At 41.3% G+C, this 19,526-nt stretch overlaps 1 protein-coding gene and 1 pseudogene across 2 annotated transcripts in view; one reads left to right on the top strand and one right to left on the bottom strand.

Moving 5' to 3' along the window:
* B4GALT4 (beta-1,4-galactosyltransferase 4) overlaps window positions 1-19,123 on the bottom strand; it is a 46,107-nt gene extending 26,984 nt beyond the window's left edge. Inside the window, exons 1-4 of one of the 2 annotated variants that reach the window (XM_054572294.1) lie at window positions 19,047-19,123; window positions 11,175-11,297; window positions 4,416-4,814; window positions 255-487 (exon numbers count right to left, since the gene is read on the bottom strand). In XM_054572294.1, coding sequence (XP_054428269.1) covers window positions 255-487; window positions 4,416-4,668 — 486 coding nt within the window. In that variant the 5' untranslated portion in view covers window positions 4,669-4,814; window positions 11,175-11,297; window positions 19,047-19,123. The remainder of the gene's footprint in view (window positions 1-254; window positions 488-4,415; window positions 4,815-11,174; window positions 11,298-19,046) is intronic. The other variant, XM_054572295.1, reaches the window with a different exon arrangement.
* LOC129069637 (F-box/WD repeat-containing protein 11-like) lies at window positions 10,317-12,357 on the top strand (annotated as a pseudogene).
* Window positions 19,124-19,526: the final 403 nt, after the last annotated feature.

Here is a 19,526-nt window from a genome sequence, read left to right as displayed (position 1 = left end):
AAGAGGGAAGGGCTGACAACAAAACAGGCTTCCTCCAGAGGTTTTTAAGAGGCAGGAAAATTTCCCAGCACTAAGTCCCATTACTCCACACTCTTGAGACTAGAATTTCCTTTACTCTTTCCAAGGATGAACAAGATAAGAGGCCACTCCTTTGACAGTAGTTTGACATTTCTTTAAACCGAAACAGAGGAATGGTCAAATCCATCAGGGAAAGGAGAATCTGAGGCAGAGCTCTGGTCTGTCCCCACACTTGCCTGGTGGATGACGTAGATGCCATATTCCAGCTGCTGCCTCTGCAGGAAGGGATGAAGGTGTTTTAGCAGGTACGTCAGGTGTCTCTCTCTGTTCCGGTGTGGGATGAGGATGGCAACCCGCTGTGAAGCTTTACATTCCTCTGGGTGATAACGGCCTCTGTGCACTTTGGGATTTTCTGCCTGCACATCTTCCAGGGTAAGATCTGGTTTGAAAATGAGCTTGTCCTGACCTCCTACAATTAAAACAGGGTACAGGAAATAGCAGTAGCTATCTCATTAAGTGGTGAGAGGCTTACATGAGCTAGTACATATAAAGCACTTAGAACATTGCCTGGCACCCAACAGAACTCTACATATGTGTTAGCTTTTATTATTACTACTTTAAAGCCTTGTTTGGTCATAAACTACAACCACAGAACCATGTGACTCAGGTTATTGGCTACAAAAGCAAGAAAATAGCATCTAAGAGCATTCCCTTATGGCTGGGTAGCCAATTCTGGCTCTGTGATTCATTCGTAAATTAGAAATGCATTCCGTCCCACTTTCAGCTTTCAGCTCGGAGGAGGCAAAGGTGCAACTTTCTTTGGTCATCCCAAATCTGGGTTCATTCACCACCAGCTGCCTCCAACCATGCCACGGAAGTTCAGCCCCAATGAGATCAAGGTCAAACAACTGAGGTGCACCAGTGGGGAAGTTGGTGCCACATCTGCCGTGGGCCCCAAGATCAGCCCCCTGAGCCTGTCTCCAAAAGAGGTTGGCGATGACATCACCAAAGCAACTAGTGATTGGAAGGATCTGAGGATGAGAACGCAACCAACCATTCAGAACAGACAGGCCCAGACTGAGGTAGTGCCTTAAGCCTCTGCCCTGATCATCAAAGCCCTCAAAGAATCACCACAAGACAGAAAGAGGCAAGAAAATATTAAGCACAGTGGAAATATCACTTTTGATGTGATTGTCAACATTGCCCAACAGATGCAGAACTGATCTTTTGATAGAGACCTCTCTGGAACCATTAAAGGGATCTTGGGGACTGCCTGGTCTGTGGGCTGCAATGCTGAGGTCCTCTACCTCATAACATCATAGATGATGTCAACAGTGGTGCAGGGGAATGTCCAGCTAGTTAAGAACTACAAAGGAAAATATTTCAATTACAGATCATTTGACAACCAAAAAAAAAAAAAAAGGAAGGAAGGAAGGAAAGAAAGAAAGAAAAGAAAGAAAAAGAAATGTATTCTCTCCCAATGACCCTGGTAAAAAGCAGAGGTCAAGACTAGACTAACTTTAAATGTGCTCTATCCATTTTTTCCTTCTTAAAATTCTACAGGAGGGCGAAGCCTCTTAAAAAATCAAGAGCACTCCACCCTGGCTGGTGTGGCTCAGTGGACTGAGCACTGGCCTGTGAACTGAAAGGTTGCTGTTTCAATTCCCAATCAGGATAATATATGCCTGAGTTGCAGGCCAGGACTCTGGTTGGGGGCACCTTGTGAGAGGCAACCGCTATCTCTAATACACTGATGTTCCTCTCCCTCTCCTTCTGTCTCCCTTCCCCTCTCTCTGAAAGTAAATAAATAATATCTTTTTTAAAAAAATCAAGAGCATCCCATGGAATCAAGCTCATGGACAAAACACCTTTCTCAGTTCTTCCCTGAGCTCTTAGGAGCTATCCTAGCTCTCTGAAGGTAAAACAGCACAAGGCAGTAGAAACTAGCCTCACTCCCTAACACAGCAGCAACAGGTATGTGCAACATGGCCAGAAGTGTCCCGCTGTGCCACGGTAACACACATTTGCCCTGCGAGTCTGGATGCAGCCTGGTGAAACCCAAGAACCATCCATGGCAACAAGACTCGCACAAGGCTTTAAAGATCAGGCTAAAGCTACTGACCTTTCTCTTGGATCTGAATTCACGGGGAATGCTGACTAGTAAGAAAGGAGGCAGAGCTCAGTTAGGAAACTGAGCCACACTTTATTAAAATTCCATAGACACTGGTTGGGCTGTGAAATCTCAAGTTGTTTGCAAGTGGTGCTATCCTCTTCTGAGCAAAGCAATCGCAGGCCCTACCTATGTATGTCATGGTACCTTGTTTCAGGTGACCATCACCTATCATGGCTGAGGCTGCTGAGACCAGGTTCTACTGTCCATGAAGTAGTTAAAAGACTCTGTCCAAAAGCATCAAGGGAAAATAACTGTTTACAGCCACCTAGAGAGAGTAACTGGCCTATACGAAAGAGCCTTTCCTGAAGGCTCTGCATGTGAGACGTAGAGATGACAAGGCACTAATGCCCTAAAGCCCTAAAAATGAGCACCAAAAAAAGGAATACTGTGAAAGGCAATCTACTAGAGCTGCTGCCAGGCCACAGAACTGCAGGGAGAGGACAGTCGTGTGGCTGTGGAGATGGTTTCCTGTGCAGTCTGTCATAAGCCCCATCATCCAAGCTAACCTTCTGTATCTCTGTTCTTGGCCCCTGAAAGAGCCCCATGCAACAGCCTGATATAAACCAGTCCCTTTGCTTACTTTCTCATTGTCATCAGGGCCCTAACCTTCCTGTTCCCACATATTCTACCAGTCTCCCTACCACCCTCATGACATCCTCTCAAATTCTGTTCCTTCTGGTCCATCTTCATCCATCACTAATTATGTCACTCTCTTAATCCAGGTCCTTGATCGATTTGTGCCACTGCCCATCTATTTTTGCAAATGCAGTTATTACTTCAATAAGTTGTGAGGATTTTGAACGAGAAGGATAACACTGTCAGATCTGCATTTCAATAGCTCATTTTCTAATCTCAACTTGTGTAATTTGGGAGCAGAATAATTCCCTCACACAATCAGAAGTAGCATGCTGTCTTTTCCAAGACCAGGCAAAGAGGAGTGGCAAGCCAATATGAACACAATACAAGACCGGGATTCAGTTAGGAAAGCAGGTCTGCAGGTTTCTGTTAAGAGCAAAAAGCCTCCAAAGAGCCCCAGACGGCCCCACAAAGAGTTAATTTAGTGCATGCAGAGAGCCCCCTCTGTGGGACAAAAGACACTGGACTCTGCCGACTGGAAAGGCTCACCCTGCCTGCACACTATGCCCTGGGGAAGAAAAAGCAAACACAGGAACAATACACTGAGGTCAGCACAACAGAAAGAGAGGCAGACACACAGTGAGCATGAGATTTCTGGGGCAGTCCCATGAACCTTTTGGGTAGAGAAGTTATCTAAGCTAGATTTTTTGATGAATAAACAAGAATCTGCCAGGCAGACATGAACTGAGGAAAGGCGTTCTTGAAAAAGGGAGCAACATCCAGGCTCAGAGGAGTGTCTGGCAAACTACTAGCACTTTAATGTTCTGAAGAATCAGAGGTTTGATATATAATATTGCAGTGGAGTTTTTCTCTCTAATTAACATGTTCACTAGAACCAATTTACTGTTCACTGAACTTGAAAGGCAATGTATCAAAGGGGAATCATAGCATACAACATATTTAAGAAATAAACACTAAAGACAACATTGAAGGACAGACACAGTCATGTTCCTCAACTGCATACTTTTGGCCAAGGGGATGCTAACAGATGGGACACAAGTGGAGGCTTAAATGTGCTTGCATTTCTCTACTTCTGGTCCACAGATGCCAGGATAGGAACAAGTCTGGGTTATCCTGTTGGTTCCAGGAGAAGGAAGACACAGGGAGTAGGCCCACCAGCCTAGGCCAACTGACCCTGAGCTCATCCCCAGATTTGTGAGCTATATAATACCTGTTGGTGTATGCTTCTGAGACTTAAGTGGCTACATAATAAAACTGGCTATGTTCATGTAGTAAAACACTCTACATCAGCAGTATGGATACAGCTCACAAACATAAGATTGAACAATGGAAATCAGACACAAAGGAGTAGACAGTGTATGTTTCCAATTATGCAAAGTTGAAAAACAGGAAAAAAAAAATCTGTGGATGGTGTTAGAAACTTGAAGTAAAGGTAGTAAATGAAAGAAGTATGGGAACTTCTAGGACTATTCCATTTCTTAATTTACATACTGGCTGCACACGTATGTTCATTTTGTGAAACTTAACCAAGCTGTACACTTCTGATTTTTGTACTTTTCTATACATGTATCTAATAGTTTATGTAACATTGGTAAACAAAAAAAAGAAAAAGAAAAAAAATACTTACTGAGGTATGGAGAGACAGAGGGGCAGTTGTCCAGATCTGCTTTATTTGCAGATACTTCGTTAATCAGAGTTTCTTTCTTCCCCAAAACCATGGCCTTCTTGAAATTAGCAATGAAATCCTTTGCTTTAGGGATCTCTTGAATAGCACCCACAAAGTAGTTACTGGTAGCCCACCCAACCACTGTCAGGCATAAAGTGAAAAGCAACAGTAATCGGAATTTGTAGGAAAGGTAGAAAGTCATGTGGAGGCCCATGTCTTTTATTACGTGAGCAAGATGTATCACTCTGCCTCACTGCAGGCAGGAAGCTCCAAGTTCAACTTTTCCAATCTGATTGTACACTTGATGACAACTAAAGATGCAATGCCTGCTTCTGCTCAGTAGTTCTGCTCCAGCAATCTCTAGAAGGCAATCAGAAAGACAGGTTTCAAAAGAAAATCCTATCCTGAAATAATTCACATCCGCACAAATGGAAAACCCATCCCCAATGGATGCTGACTAACAGTAATGGGCGTTCTCCAAGCAGAGTTTAGAGATCAGAAGCTCAAGGATTTGAGAGGTAGAAGGTTCCAATCACATACACATCACAGGAGTTCTCTCTGGGTCATCACCCAGGCTGTCTGCCACTTGAAAGAAAAGCCATGTCCAGATGTTGCACAGGGGTGGAAAACAGAGACTATAAATGTCTCCTCAGTTCTGAGCTAGGCACAGCCTAAAACACTGGCACAGCTTTAACAGAAGGTTAACAACAGGGGAAATCTTGTTACGGAGAACAAAACAAAAGCTGTTCTCTGTGAGAGCTAGAAAAATGTGTTCCTCGGCAGGGGATGAAAAATTAAGGCTTTTCATAATGAGGCACTGGCGCGGCTAGGCATATCCCAACAGGTGGGGGAGGAAGGGGCAAGAAACATAGGAGAAGGCAGACACAGGAGGCCAATCACCTGTAAGAATAAGAGGTAAAACTGTTTACGGTCAGGGGTTCTGATTCAGGCAGAAACCTACAGCTCTACCACATACTGGCCATGAAATCTGGTCTTTTCTATAAAATGGGGATAAATATAGTACCTACCCAGAGGTGTTATTGTGGGACTGGATGACCTAATGTATTCATACATCAAGTGTTAGCCCACCTCCTGACACACAGTACGCACCCATGGTGACTATCACTGCTGCTATTGTTCTATGACTTCACCTGAAGTAACCCTAGATTAGTGACAGCCAATAGGCAGACACACTCGAGGTTGCCAGGATCACGACTTTACCATATTTCTCACTGTCACTTTATAAACTGCCGTGCTGATTTCACACTTCAGTATGACTTCATCTCTGAGAGACAGCTATGCTCTCAATTATTGACAAAAGTCCAGTTTCTGAGGCCACACAGGCAAGAGCCCTCCCAGACCATGGTGAGTGCACTGAGGTGATGAAGTCGCACATCCTCTCTGTATTGCCAAAACCACTTCTAATTCTAAACATGTTATCAGAAGAATGCAGAGATGCTAAAGCCAGAGCACTGATAATCTCTATAGCCAAACATATCTTCAATTAAATGAATAGAATGGAGATGAAAATATTTTCTATGCCAAGTGACAACATGGAAACACTTGATTAAATCTTAAGTAACAGAAACAAGAGAGAATATAAACTCTATATGTGTGCATGATTACCACTAAAATTACAGAAATAAGAAAACTCTCAAAAAATATAGAGCGAAAGGCTAGCAATAATTGTGTCAGAAATATGGGATTAACCAGGGGTGTATTTTTTCTCTTTTCAGAATTTTGTATGACATAGTTCTGTCTTTTATAATAAAAACAAATCTTCTTTTTTTTAAATGATATGTGGGGACGTGGTAATTTACTATGAAAAACAAAAACAAAATCTTAGCAACTCTTAAGATGGCCTCATCACTTACTGAAGGGTGATATTTCAAAAATTTAGCTCTAGGTTGTTTGAGGAAAACCTAGAAAGCATTTCTCTTTAGACACAATGTAATAAATAGAAGTTAAGTTCCTGTCAAGCCAAAAGAGATGTGACCCAGGAAGGAATTAAACAGTATGGCTTGTATTTAGTCTTGAAGGTATCCTAAGAAATAACAGTAACAATAGCTAAGAGCAATTATTTGTGCATTTACTCTGTGCCATGCACTGGGGTTAAATCACTTGTATTACTTACTTAATTTTCATCTCAACCTTAGGAGGTAAGAATTATTAGTCTCCTCATTTTATAGAGAAAATAAAGGTTTAGACAGATTAAAAAACTTGCCCAAGACTACATAAGTAGTAAGTGGTGAAGCTAGGGTCTGAGCCCATGCAGTCAGCTCCAAAGCCTGGGCTTCTGCCACATCCTTCACATAAACATTTCAATCTCCTTCTTGGGGCCTGGGTGCACCCAATACAAACCTTTGAAATACAGTTTTTGTTGTAGTTTGTTTTTCTCTTTTGGCAGCATTCTGCCTTTCTCCCACATCCTCCTGTCCCTTTTCTTGGGCCTGTTTGTTCAAACGGCTTCCTGGAGTCTTCCTTGTGTCTTCCCCCAGGTAAGTCTGCAAGTGCCCAGAGCCAAGCAGACAACCTCTTATGGACTTAATTACAAGAAGCTTAAATGCTAGTATTGGCAATAGTTTATTCAAATCTCAATCTTAGAAAATCTAGACTGGGAACAGTGAAGGGATAGTCCCCTGCCAGGGAGGCCCACCTGCCTGAAGGAACTTGTGACCACAGTAACGCAGTAGAAAACACACACATCCATCCCCCAGCATTTTATGGAGGGAGGAAGTGCAATTTGGAGAGATTTAAAAACCTTCCAAAGCAGTGAGCTGGGAATAATTGTAGACTACTATTGCTGAACTAGTATGACATAGTTCTGTCTTTTATAATAAAATTTTAATTATAAAGCCAAAGATAAGAAATTTGTTATTAAAGGAGCCATTCTTAATGGTTACTTAATAGTTAGGCTTCATTGTTAACCCTGCTTATTGAGACTATGTGGGATCCAGTTGAAAATAATCACTTCTCACTTCTTCCAGTCTGAGCGCTCTCCTCAAAACTGACTATACATGGAGCTGGCATGAAGGAAGCTTAAGTGTGAGGTCTCCACAGTCCTATGAGCAAACATCCAAGAGGTGAATGGTCTATAACACAACTGTCTTTGAAGACAGATTTCCTGCCCAGCCTGCTTATCTCCTAAGTGACTGAAGACAATCCCTTTAGCATGTTATTCCAGGTAGAAAACAGTAAAAAAAAAACAAAAAAAAACTTAAACCAGTTACTATAAGAATTTAATAAGATATATATACACAAACACACCTGGTACATTCCCAAGAACATACTAAATATTAATTGACTCTGATTATCAGTGTGATTCATGCTCAAATTTTACCAGAATGCTAATCAAGATGTTACCTCTGTAGTTACATACTGAAATAGATGATTTTTATCTCCTATTTCTCTGTAATTTCCTATTTTTCTTTCAATGAGCATATATTTTTATAATTAAAAAAATAAGGATTTCAAAAAATTTTTTATTTATTTTTAGAGAGAGGAAAAGGGAGGGAGAAAGAGAGGGAGAGGAACATCAATGTGTGGTTGCCTCTCACATGCCCCCCACCAGGGACCTGGCCCACAACCCAGGCATGTGCCCTGACTGGGAATAAAACCAGTGACCTTTGGTTCACAGGCCCGTCACTCAATCCACTAAGCCATACCAGCCAGGTCAAAAATAAGAATTTTTAAACAGAAATTCTTTTTAGGGCAGGAAACTCCTGGTTGGTGTTTGGGGAAAATGTTATCAGGATAGACTTATGTAACATTTAAAAAACTGAGAGACCCTGAACTCTCTCTGAAGAGTCTTCTTTTTCAGTCAGGGCTGTCTTGAAGTAAAGGGAATCGTGGCTGTAGAGAACAAATTCAGGTAACATGAAAGAAGTTATTTTAGGGCAAGACTCACCACCCTTTTCCTTTATAGAAGTTTGCCCTAGAGTTAGTTCAAAATGATGTTTTCATAATTTTGTTTTTCCTCTTCTCAATTCAAACAGTCTTTCCTGAGCACTTTCTATTTTCAGGCATAGAGCTGAACATACAAAGGGAAGACAAAGGAACTGAGGCATAGTCCTTACACTCAGAGTTTATTTCAATCCTTTCTTAGACTTTAGTGTCTCTGACTTGTTTTCAAATAGGCTAGCCCAACTTGAAAATGGGGAAATAAATGAAATAAGATTGGCAAAATATTGAGAAGTATTGAAGCTAGGTAATAGGTACCTGAGGGTTCATTTTCTTTTTCTCCCTACTTTTGTATATGCTTGAAATTTTCCAAATAACAAAGAAAAATTCTAGCAAGGAAGACAAGCTATAACAAAAGGTAAATCAGCACAAATGCTAAGTATCATTCATGGAGAATCTCTATACACACAAATTTTGCACCACCATGGGTGGTGGGGGGACAGAAAGAACAGTGGACAGGACATGGGGTGTTGCTCCATAAGTTTTACTAAGTACGTATCCACTCGGAAGAAAGGATGTGGTTTCCATTTGGCTGCCACAGGTGCCAAAACCACATTCTGATGTTTTTAAATCCACCTGGTAATCCTGAAGACAAAGGGCATCTCAGAGCGGGCATGATGCGGCCCCAGGCACATGGTCGTACTGCCTTCGTTTCTCTAGGGCAGCACCAGTGGAAAGGTGATAATTTGCTACCCCTTTACTCCTGCAGAGTGCCTGAGGGCTGACTATTTTGCACACGTTTGTCCTACCTTCCTCGGGGCTCTGGTATTCCTTCTCCCAGTTATAGCCCCTTTACCTGGTTTCTGAGTAGTCACTGCCCAGACCCTAAAGAAGCAAGGCTTCCCTGGGTGGGGGACAAGGTGGGAGAGAAATGGCAGCCATTTATATATACAAGTCATTTAAACTCTAAAACTGAGCTCCTAATGGCCAAAACTGGAAGCATTTGAGCAAGAAAATAATGATGGTATATATGAAAATCTGTAAGTAATCGTATTCCTAACTGAGCAGGTCATGGTGCACAGTCACACATCAGGCCTGTAACTTCTTTAGTGAAACGTTATTAAGCAAGCCCAGTCCATTGTTCTTGTGTATCTAGGTTAACACACCTTTGAAATGTCATAAGCAATAGCCTCAAAGGCCTAACCACCCTCAAGAGAGCACATAATCTTAACTAACCTGTAATCCAATCCCCATCTTGCATTCTCCCACCTTTATGTAATCTTCCTTACTGTTCCTCTTTAATTTCAAATGCATAAAAGAAACTACGAAACTGTTACTCTCCAAAGCATCTGAGATCTTGCTTCCTAGCCATTGTCAGTTTGGCTCAAATAAATTCTTATGACAACTCTCTATAGGTTTGGATGTTTCTTATGTTGACAATGGCATTGTATTGTAAGCCTCCAAATAAAGTATATATCCATGAGTCTGCAATGATATAAATGGTCAAATAAATATATTAATTCCTATAGTTAACTTCCAATTAATAAGGAAGCAGGACATGAAAAAACAAACACCAGGCAAACACCACCATATTAATTGGTGCACACAAGATCCACCAACAGGTACTAAAATTAGTGGGTGAAAATTCAAGGACAGACAGTTTTATAGTCTCAAAATATCTCCCTCAGGATAATTATTAACTACAAAGGAAAGACAGTTAACTTTATAGGGGAGAAACCTAGCAGATTCCACCTTAACCAAGTGATCAAGATTAGTATCGCCAGTGGTAAGATCATTAAATTCCATGAATCAATAATACTCTAATTGGTACTAGTGTACAAAACTTTAGTCTACAATAACTAGTTGGTACTCTTTTAAGAGGGTCAAAAGAATGAAAGACAAGGGAAAAAACTTGGGAACTATCTCAGACTGAAGGAGACTAAGGAGAAATAATTAAATGCAATGAGTAGGATCCTTTATAGACTGGAAAAAGAAAAAAATAAATCATCAGCTTCCAAAAGGGACGGCTGGCAGCAAGAGCCCTCCAAGGCAATTGAGGACAAGAGGGTTGAGCTCATGATCCACCACTCCATGGGCCCTCCATTTCTTGGTAGCTATCCTTTGCCACTGATGCCATTATGGGTGTATGGGTTGCTTTCTGTCTTTCAACAGTTACTGAAGTGCCACGCCTGGGATCTTGTTGAAGAAAGCTGGATACAGTCAACAGAAAGAATCTTGGAAATGGCTTGACTGTTGCCTTTTCTCAGGCTAGTTTTAAAGAGAATACCGCCAATTCATTCTAGGTTGGTGGATCTGAAGTACAAAATATTTTCTTTCTTTCTTATTTATTTTATTTATTTTTAGAGAGAGAGGGAGGAAAATACTGATGTGCGTTTACTTCTCACACGCCTCTAACTGGGGATCTGGCCTGCAACCCAGGCATGTGCCCTGACCCAGAATTGAGCCAGTGACCTTTCAGCTTGCAATGCCCAACCCACTGAGCCACACTAACCAGGGCTGAAGTACAAAATATTTTCCTGATAAGTAATGGAACATCATCTATGATCGTCTCCAAAAAAAGAGGCCATCAGAAGGAAACTATCAAAAAAGAAAAACTTGTGTATGAAATATTTTGACCAGTGGTCTGAAACGGATCAAGTGGAATTTGTGGAGTACCTGTTTCTGGAATGTATCATTACCAGTATGGACATATTAACTTGTACCTGAAGCCCAAGTTGCCACTTGGCTTCTTTTGAGGACTTTATTGCCACTTTACCAGAGCAAGGCTTAGATCACATAGCAGCAAACATTCTTTCCTACCTGCATGCCAGGTCTCTGTATGCAGCAGAGCTGGTATATAAAGGACAGCAAGTGATCTCCGAAGGAATGCTTTGGAAGAAGCTGATGGAATGAATGGTGCACACTGACCCTCTGTGGAAGGAACTTTCAGAAAGAGTGTGATCAGTACCTGTTTAAAAACAAACCTACAGATGGCCCTCACAATTCATTTGACAGATCATTATACCCAAAGATTATCCAGGATATAGAGACTATAGATTCTAACTGGCGATGTGGACCACACAACTTGCAGAGGATTCAGTGCCACTCTGAAAACAGTAAAGGTGTCTACTGTTTACACTATTATGGTGAAAAGAATTATCAGTGGCCTATGAAATAATTCTATTAAGATGAGAGACAAAACCAGCTTCGAATGTTTGAAAGTGTTAACACTGGCTCCTTTGTCTCCAGGATGATGAATGTGTCATTGTGAACTAGGTCTTTAGACTCTACAGTGAGACTCTGGGAGGTTAACATGGGTGAAGTTCTGAATATGCTGATTTACCAGATGAGGCTCTACTGCACTCCGCTTCAGCAATGGAATGATGGTGACCTGTTCCAAGGACTGTACTATCGCTGTGTGCGACATGGCTGCTGCCAAATTGTTAGCACTTTACTTCATGTCCTGGTCAGCCACCATGCTGCTTTCAATGTAGTAGACTTTGATGATAAGGACATCGTGCCTGCCTGTGGTGACAGAACCATCAAAGTCTGGAGTGCGAGTACCTGTGAATTTGTTCATACTCTGAATGGGCACAAGTGAGCTATTGCCTGTCTCTGGCTGGTTGTTAGTGGATCATCAGATAATACCATCAAGTTATGGGATACTGAATGGTGCCTGTTTAAAGGTTCTAGAGGGATATTAAGAACTGGTCTAATGCATCCAGTCTAATAAGAAGAGAACTGTCAGCGTGGCCTATGATGGGAATATTAAAGTTTGGGACTTGCAAGTTGTTCTCGACCCTTGAGCCACAGCAAGCACATTGTGTTTGTGCACATTGGTGGAACATTCTGGACGTGTGTTTTGGCTACAGCTTGATGAACCGCAAATCATTAGCAGCTCTCATGATAACACTATTTTGATTTGGAATTTCTTAAATGTGTCTCCCAGTGCCCAGAATGAGACCTGTTCTCCTCCAGAACATACACTTACACCTCCAGATAACAGTCTGCACTTTACCTCTTCCAGAGTTTCCTAGTCTTGAACTCCTGGCTACAGGGCCACCAATGCCTAAGGCAGTTCTCCACATTAGTTATAAGCTGGAATTGGTTCTAGACGCTAGGCAGATGCAAAACTGCCTAACTCTTCAAGTACCGGCATTTCTCACCTCCAATTCTAGCCTCCACTTTGAGAATACCTTAGCTTCACTGACTTCAAGTAGGACAGAAGCCCATTTCCTCCCTCCATTAGAGAAAAACATCGAATGCTTCATATATAAATTGTTCATATAGAAGGAACATATGGTCTATTCTCCAGAAGTAAATCAACAATCAAGAGAAGACTTGGCCTCTAATTTATATTGCTTTGCACTCTGGTCTGCTATTAACAAAGAACATTCTTCTTCCGTGAAATTTTGGGTGCAGGACCTACCCAGAATGTCCAGGGCTTTCCTTTTCAGAAGTTAACATCCCCTTTTGACTGTTCACATCATTCTGAATTCTGACTTGTACTAAGAATATGTTAGACAATGGCAAAATTTCTCTGGGTTATTTTAGTAATTTTTTTCTTTTCTTTTTTTTTTTTGCTTTACACTTTCTTTCTGTGCCATTTCTTCAGAACTATAAACCAGGTTACATTACCCCCAAACAGGTAATACTTTATTAACCATATTTGATATTTGGTAGACTAACATCTTTACACACCTGTTTGCCTAATTTAAATACTATATCCATATGTAGATATAATGTACATAAAAGTTTAAGCTCAAGATGAAGTCAAGCCCTCCCCCTCCCCCATGCCTGACATACTACTACAGAGTGTGTTCCCACTTAGTCATGGGCTGGGCTCAAGAATCTGATACCAGGGTTGATATGGGGTATCTAGAACCCTTCCTGCTCTATTCGTATGTTTTATTTTGTCATTGTCACTGTGTGTGGTGTGTTTTTTATGGGAATCTTGTTTTAAAATGTAATTTCTAAAGTTTAACACAGAAATTTTTTTGTACTTTTTTTTTTAAAGATTTTATTTATTTTTAGAGGGGAAGGGAGGAGAAAGAGAGAGAGAGAAACATCAGTGTGTGAGAGCAACATCTATTGCTTGCGTCTCGTACATGCCCCAACCAGGGACCTGGCCCTGCCCAGGCATGTGTCCTGACCAGAAATCAAATTGGCAACCTTTCATTTTGTGGGATGATGCTCAACCAACTAAGCCACTCCAGTCAGGGCCAAAATGTTTTATTTGCTGTGCAGTATATGCAATAACGAGGTACCTTTTGTTGTTTTCCTCATTAAGTTCTCCAGAGTACTAGTGGTCACTTCCCATAATATTCATTTGACTTCACTGTCAAAAATCATTATTCTGTGGGTTAGTGACCCTTGGGAGGGAAGAACAAGAAGGCCCTGTTGACTGAGTTTCCTGGCTCTGGAATTCACGTATCCTGGCCTTGTCAGGATTTTAGCAGGTATGCTTGTATGTTGGAGCCCATATACCAGGTCACGCTGGTTCAGAGGCCCATCTTGAATGAAAAGTAAGCCTACATGGTAAAGGCTCACACTCATGAATCCCATCCCCACCATCTCTAGTGTTACCTGCCGATGTGGCCCTGGAAGGTTCTTAAGAGTCTCAAAGTGCTCAGCAGCCCAAGTGTGTGAATGGCTCTATCATACTAACCATGGGTGGAAAGCCCTTTGGATCCAATTGGCACTCCTTTTCCCTTGTTCAATATTAGGTTTTGATTTGCCCCTTTCTATTGTTTCCAAAGATCAAGGAATGTCAATACCATTTTAAAGGACCAATAAGAACTTCCTGTTAATGAAAACTCTTCCCACGGAAGCACAATCTACTACTAAAAGGAAGGTCCCTAGTCTGTTTTGTCCTCTGCACTGAGAACAGTGTGGGTATGTGATTTGTTCATTGGGTTAGCTTTGTTTTTTCCTTTTTTTTTTAAATACAGTCCTACATGTTACAAAATTAATTTCTATTTTTAAGAAGGTGAGTCTAAAAGTATAAAAAAAAACAGTCCTGGCCAGATAGCGCAACTGGTTAGAGTGTTTGTCCCAATATACCAAGGTTGCAGATTTAATCCTCAGTGGGGGTATATATAGAAATCAACCAATGACAACAAATCGATCTCTCTCAAAAAAAAAAAATCAATAAATTAAAAAATAAAAGTGTAGTAATATAAACCTCCACTCATAAGGTAGATGTTGTAAGCTTGACAGTAGTTGTGAAAGAGATTTAACTTTCGCCACTCTTCATCATACAGTGTTACTAGCAAACTGGTTAGGAGAGTCCTGGGGAGCAGTGGAATACAAAGGAGAAAGAAATTCTTCTGAATTAATGGACTTTCTGTTGTTGTTTAATATAAAGTTCTTGTTCCTTGGGAAATCAAGGCATTTGAATATTCATATCACATTTGAAAACTGCCTACTAAATTATAGCAGGGTAGTTTGCCACCCAAGGAATTCTGACTTTCTGGGATTATAGTAGTAATTTGCAACTATAAATCACTGCTTTATTCATGTTTTAAAGCACTGGGATAGTCTAATTCTAACTTGTAATTAATAATGCTTGCCAATTATCTATTTGAAATAAATTTGTGTCTGAACAGCTATCAAAACTATTAAATTGTACAGATATCATTCATGACATCTTTGTACTATAGAATGTGCTTAATAAAAAAACAAAAAGTTGACCTTTGTCTAAAAAATTGCTAAGTGACGTCAATAAATCAAGTATGGGTATTATGCAGGATATCTAATCTCGCTTCATGCAATGGTTACTTTAGCTATTAATTCAAAGCCAGTACTCTTAATAAAAAATGTTGCAATACTCTGAAAAAAATGTATCATTAGCAGAAAAACTGATGAAATTAGCAGAAAAACTGATGAAATTCAAACAAAGTCTGCAGTTAATTGTATTGATAACTGAACAAAGGTTATATAAGGGATTACATTAAGGGAAGTTGAGTTAATTCTCTGTATTATTTTTGCAACTTGTCTCTAAGTCTAAAATTAAATAAAAATTAAAAGTTTAAAAAAACGTTGGAGACTGAGTATAACCCAACATATGGCAGTAAAATTAACTTAATTCTCAAAGAGAATCACTGATTTCTGTATTCCTATGACCTGACACATAGCCAGGGCTGAATTTGGCAAATAATAAATTACTTTGTAGGATATGTAGTTAAAATACATAAAGACCTTATAAAAACAGCTGAAATGCAAAAAAAGAAGGGGGAGGAAGAGGAGGAAAATAATGATTAATAAGGAAGGGGGAAAATTAACGGGGTGTAAAATTACATTTTGGGAAGATTTTAGAAAATGAAAAGGCTTCCTCTTCCCATCCCTGGCGTCCCGCCACTCCCGGGCTAGCTCCCGTCAGTTTCCTAGCACCAGCGCTCTCCTAGGGGAGAGCTCCATCTCTCTTAGATGGGACTTTCTTTTGGTCATGCCCACCACCTTCTGCCCTTCTTCCACTGAGCACTCCAAAGCAGTGCCCCTCTTTTCTGACTCTGAGTACTTCATTTGCCTGTTCCTCTCTAAACGCATGGAGCACAATGAAGCATCTGGGCAAGAGATACCAGATGATCCTGCATCACCCATTTTACAGCAAGAATTGTCACAAAAAGGTCAGGTAACATGAAGTAAATTTAACAAGCAAAGGACTGAAATTGTTTTATACAGTCTATGTTATGCCATATAACAGGATTCATAGGAATTTCTAATGGGAGATTTTAATGGAGATTCAATGTGTACTGATGTGTCATTTTCAGCTATCCCAGAGAACCCTGCACTGGGGTCAGAGTTCCCCTTCTGCAGTTATTAGGGACAGCTCAATGGGAAGGTTTGAAAAAGTCTCAGGTAATGGGGAAAAAAAGGCCTCTGAAGTCTCAAAGAGCTGAGTTCGAATCTTAATAGGCATATAAATGGCTTTGGACAAGTGACCCAAATTTCTGAGTGTGTTTTGCCAATATTTAAAAAGTATTTTTTCAAAGTGTGGTTCCAAGAATGCTTATAATACCTAATACAGAGGGGTATTTGTTAAAGTTGCAGGTTCCTGGGCCCTACTCTCAGGGCAGCCGGGCCAGGGACTCAGGAAAGTGAATTTGTAACAAGCTCCTCAGGTGATTCTTAGACGCATTAAAGTTTGAGAACCACTGAAATAAGAGAATGGGCCTGAAATGTAATAGATCCTTCAGAAACGTTAACTTTCCTTCTAATTAGGAAAAGCAATAAGGACATGTGCAAATTAGGTTTTAAAAGTGCATTTCAGTAAGTTTTGACTTCATCAACCAAGATTACTAAAATAACAAAAACTGAACAGAATCAGTGTTACTATTAGGGAGCTGATTTAATTAATTACAGTAACTCAATATGATGGAACATATGTTTTCATTAAAATGGTGTTTTAAAACTTAACTACATGAAAAAGAGCTCATAATAGCTTAAGTGACAAAAAAAGAATATAAAAATGTGCATAAAATACAATCCCAATCATGCCAAATATGTGTGGTGTGCATGCCTTTTACATGTAAATGACAAAAATGTAAAATGACAGAAATTACTGGTAGTTATTTCTTAATTACAGAATTAAGGAAATTTTGTTTCTTCTATATCTTCTGATTTTTCTAAAATGGGATTTTATGATCATAAACAATTTTTTCAGGCAAAATGACTACATAATTTTCCTTTAAAATACATTACAATTTAGAGATGACACAATAGACGGGGATTATAACTTTCAGTTACTTAAATTTGGCAGCAATTCACTCAAATAACCTTCGAGTATGTCTGTTTCAAAGAGACCCCAACAAGCCTGAATCTCAAAAAACAAACAAACAAAAACCCTCAGAAGCTATCAATAATTTCAATGCCAGAAAATCCTGTGGCCTCTGTATGAAATTACTATTCTTAAACTCCACCCCCAGAGAGTTTTATTTCAAAGGCTTGAGGCTAGGCCAGGGAATCCATATTTTCAACAGGAAGCCAGATCGGTTTGAGAAACAATTGTTCATTGATGGTTTAAAAAGAGAGAGAGAAGAAAACCACCATTGATTTGCTTTGGATATTTCCACCCCGAATAAAAGATCTTCAAAGGGATGGTTAGTTCCTAAATCGCTTGCATGCATCTCTGGGTAAAGCACACATTAAATAACACTCAATTTAATGTAGATACTAAATACTTATTTTATCAAGTGGCATGTAAAATGTAATAATATAGTAAAGCTAGTTTTATCCCCCTCCCCTAAGATTATGTGGTCAAATAGTTCAGTACTTCTCTTCAACAGATGTTTTCGATCTGATCAAAGCATGGATCATGAAAGTTTTTGCAATTTCATGGGGTTTAAAGGCCAACTCTGCTCTAAAAGATAAAATTCCCAAAAGATAAATCATGGTCCAATACAGCACTGTCTCCTCCCTCTAGAGTTACATTCCAGCACTCCTGTTAGCCAGGTGCCTAAAATCACCCTCCTTCTCTCTTTTTTAAGCCTACTTTCTCAGTCTGGATCCTGAATCCTATTCGTTCCTAGTCAAGATTCCCTGACTTTCTTGCATTTTCAATATATTATTTTCTTTTCTTTAAAAATTTAAAAATTCAACAATGAAAAACTTTGCTCAACTCTGAAATTATAATCTTCTTCTTCCTCGTTTTCATCATCAAACAGCTAGAAAGGTCTCCCAGTGCCCTGACCGCCTCTGGGTCCTCATCGCTCACCTACTCTTGAACACTTCAACCTGGCGCACGCCCACCCAGTTGGTAACTGCTGCCCTAAAGCTATCAACCCAAAGACCTTTCTTTTCTCAGTCTCAATTCTCCACAACTTTTTTTTTCTCCCAAACCTAGGTTTAGCCCTTGTCTAATGGAAGACCCAATAAACACCCACAGACAGCCGTGGGTGGACACAGAGCCCAAGGGCAGGTATCTCAGAAGTACTTCATTTTTTTAATTTTATTTTTTCAATTACACTTGATATTCAATATTGTATTAGGTTCAGCAATACAACATAGTAGTTAGACAGGATATAACTCAAAAGTGATTCCCCTTCTACGAGTCAAGTACCCACCTGGCACCATACATATTTATTACACTATTATTGACTACATTCCCTATGCTGTACATTACATCCCAGTGACTACTTAGTAACTATCAATTTGCATTAAGTACTTTAAAATCCAGATGGCTCTCACAACTCCTCACCCCTGCAAGCCCCTAGGCTGGAATCAACTGTCAATTTCCCAGTAGAAACTCTAGGGAAAGAGGGCTCCAGTGAAGAAGGGGCTTTTTCATGTTGATGCTCCCGCTCAGTGAGAGAAGCTGGAGAGAGACCCCAGAATCGTGAAGCCGAGCCTGAGGAGAGAGAGGGACCCCTTAATCTCTTCCTACCAGGGAGCTTCTCGCCAGGCAGCTCCTCTCCAGGCTCCCCGCCGGCGGCAGAAGGGAGCGTCGCAACGGCGCCCGCACCTGAGCCGATGCTACTCGCCCAGCTCGGCCTCTGCAGGCTCCCGGTGCGGCCCGACCGCTCGGACTGAAGTAGGACAGCCTCACCGAGGCAGGGCCGCGCCAGCCCACGCGCCCCAGCCCTGGCCCGAATCCCGCGGACCAGCCGGAGATGCCCACGCGGCGCCCGCCACCATCCTCCGCAGGAAGTGCGCCTCCCGCGCGCCGGCGGAGCCAAGGCCCGGCGTACTCACCCTAGACGTGGCCTCGGTCAGCACCGCCCGGGGAAAGAGAGAGGGTGGTGGGAACTGGCCTTGGGGACCTCCCGGCCTTCAGAGCCAGGCTCCGGGGCGGGCCGCAGGCTCCGCCCCCTCCCCGTGCGGACCGTCGCGCTGGCGCTGCCCTGGGGGCGGAGCGGCCGGTTCCTCCGCAGGCCTAGCGCTCCACCCCTGGTTCGAACGAGCCCACCCGGACGCCGGGGCAGGCACCGAGAGTAGGGAGAGTTGGACAGCTTGTGCTTTAAGTGATCTTAAAGTCTGAAGCCAATGCTGCCCGAGGTACTGGGCGACTCCTCAATTCCATCCCAGTAAATGCTCACGAAGCACTGGAAAGAAGAGCCAAGGCTGAGCTGCCTGCCCCAAGCCAAAACCGTGAAAGAGCACTGAAGACTTTCAAGTGCCTTGTGCTCTAAGCACAAACAATAGAAACCCGCTCTGGAAGAAGCGTCCTTTATT

The sequence above is a fragment of the Pteronotus mesoamericanus genome, unplaced genomic scaffold (genome assembly GCF_021234165.1).
Source record: "Pteronotus mesoamericanus isolate MK-2021 breed Mesoamerican mustached bat unplaced genomic scaffold, CSHL_Meso_final contig_228, whole genome shotgun sequence".
NCBI classification, from domain to species: domain Eukaryota; kingdom Metazoa; phylum Chordata; class Mammalia; order Chiroptera; family Mormoopidae; genus Pteronotus; species Pteronotus mesoamericanus.
The sequence above is the reverse complement of the archived record's forward strand: the minus strand, read 5'-3'. Positions and strand labels throughout refer to the sequence as shown.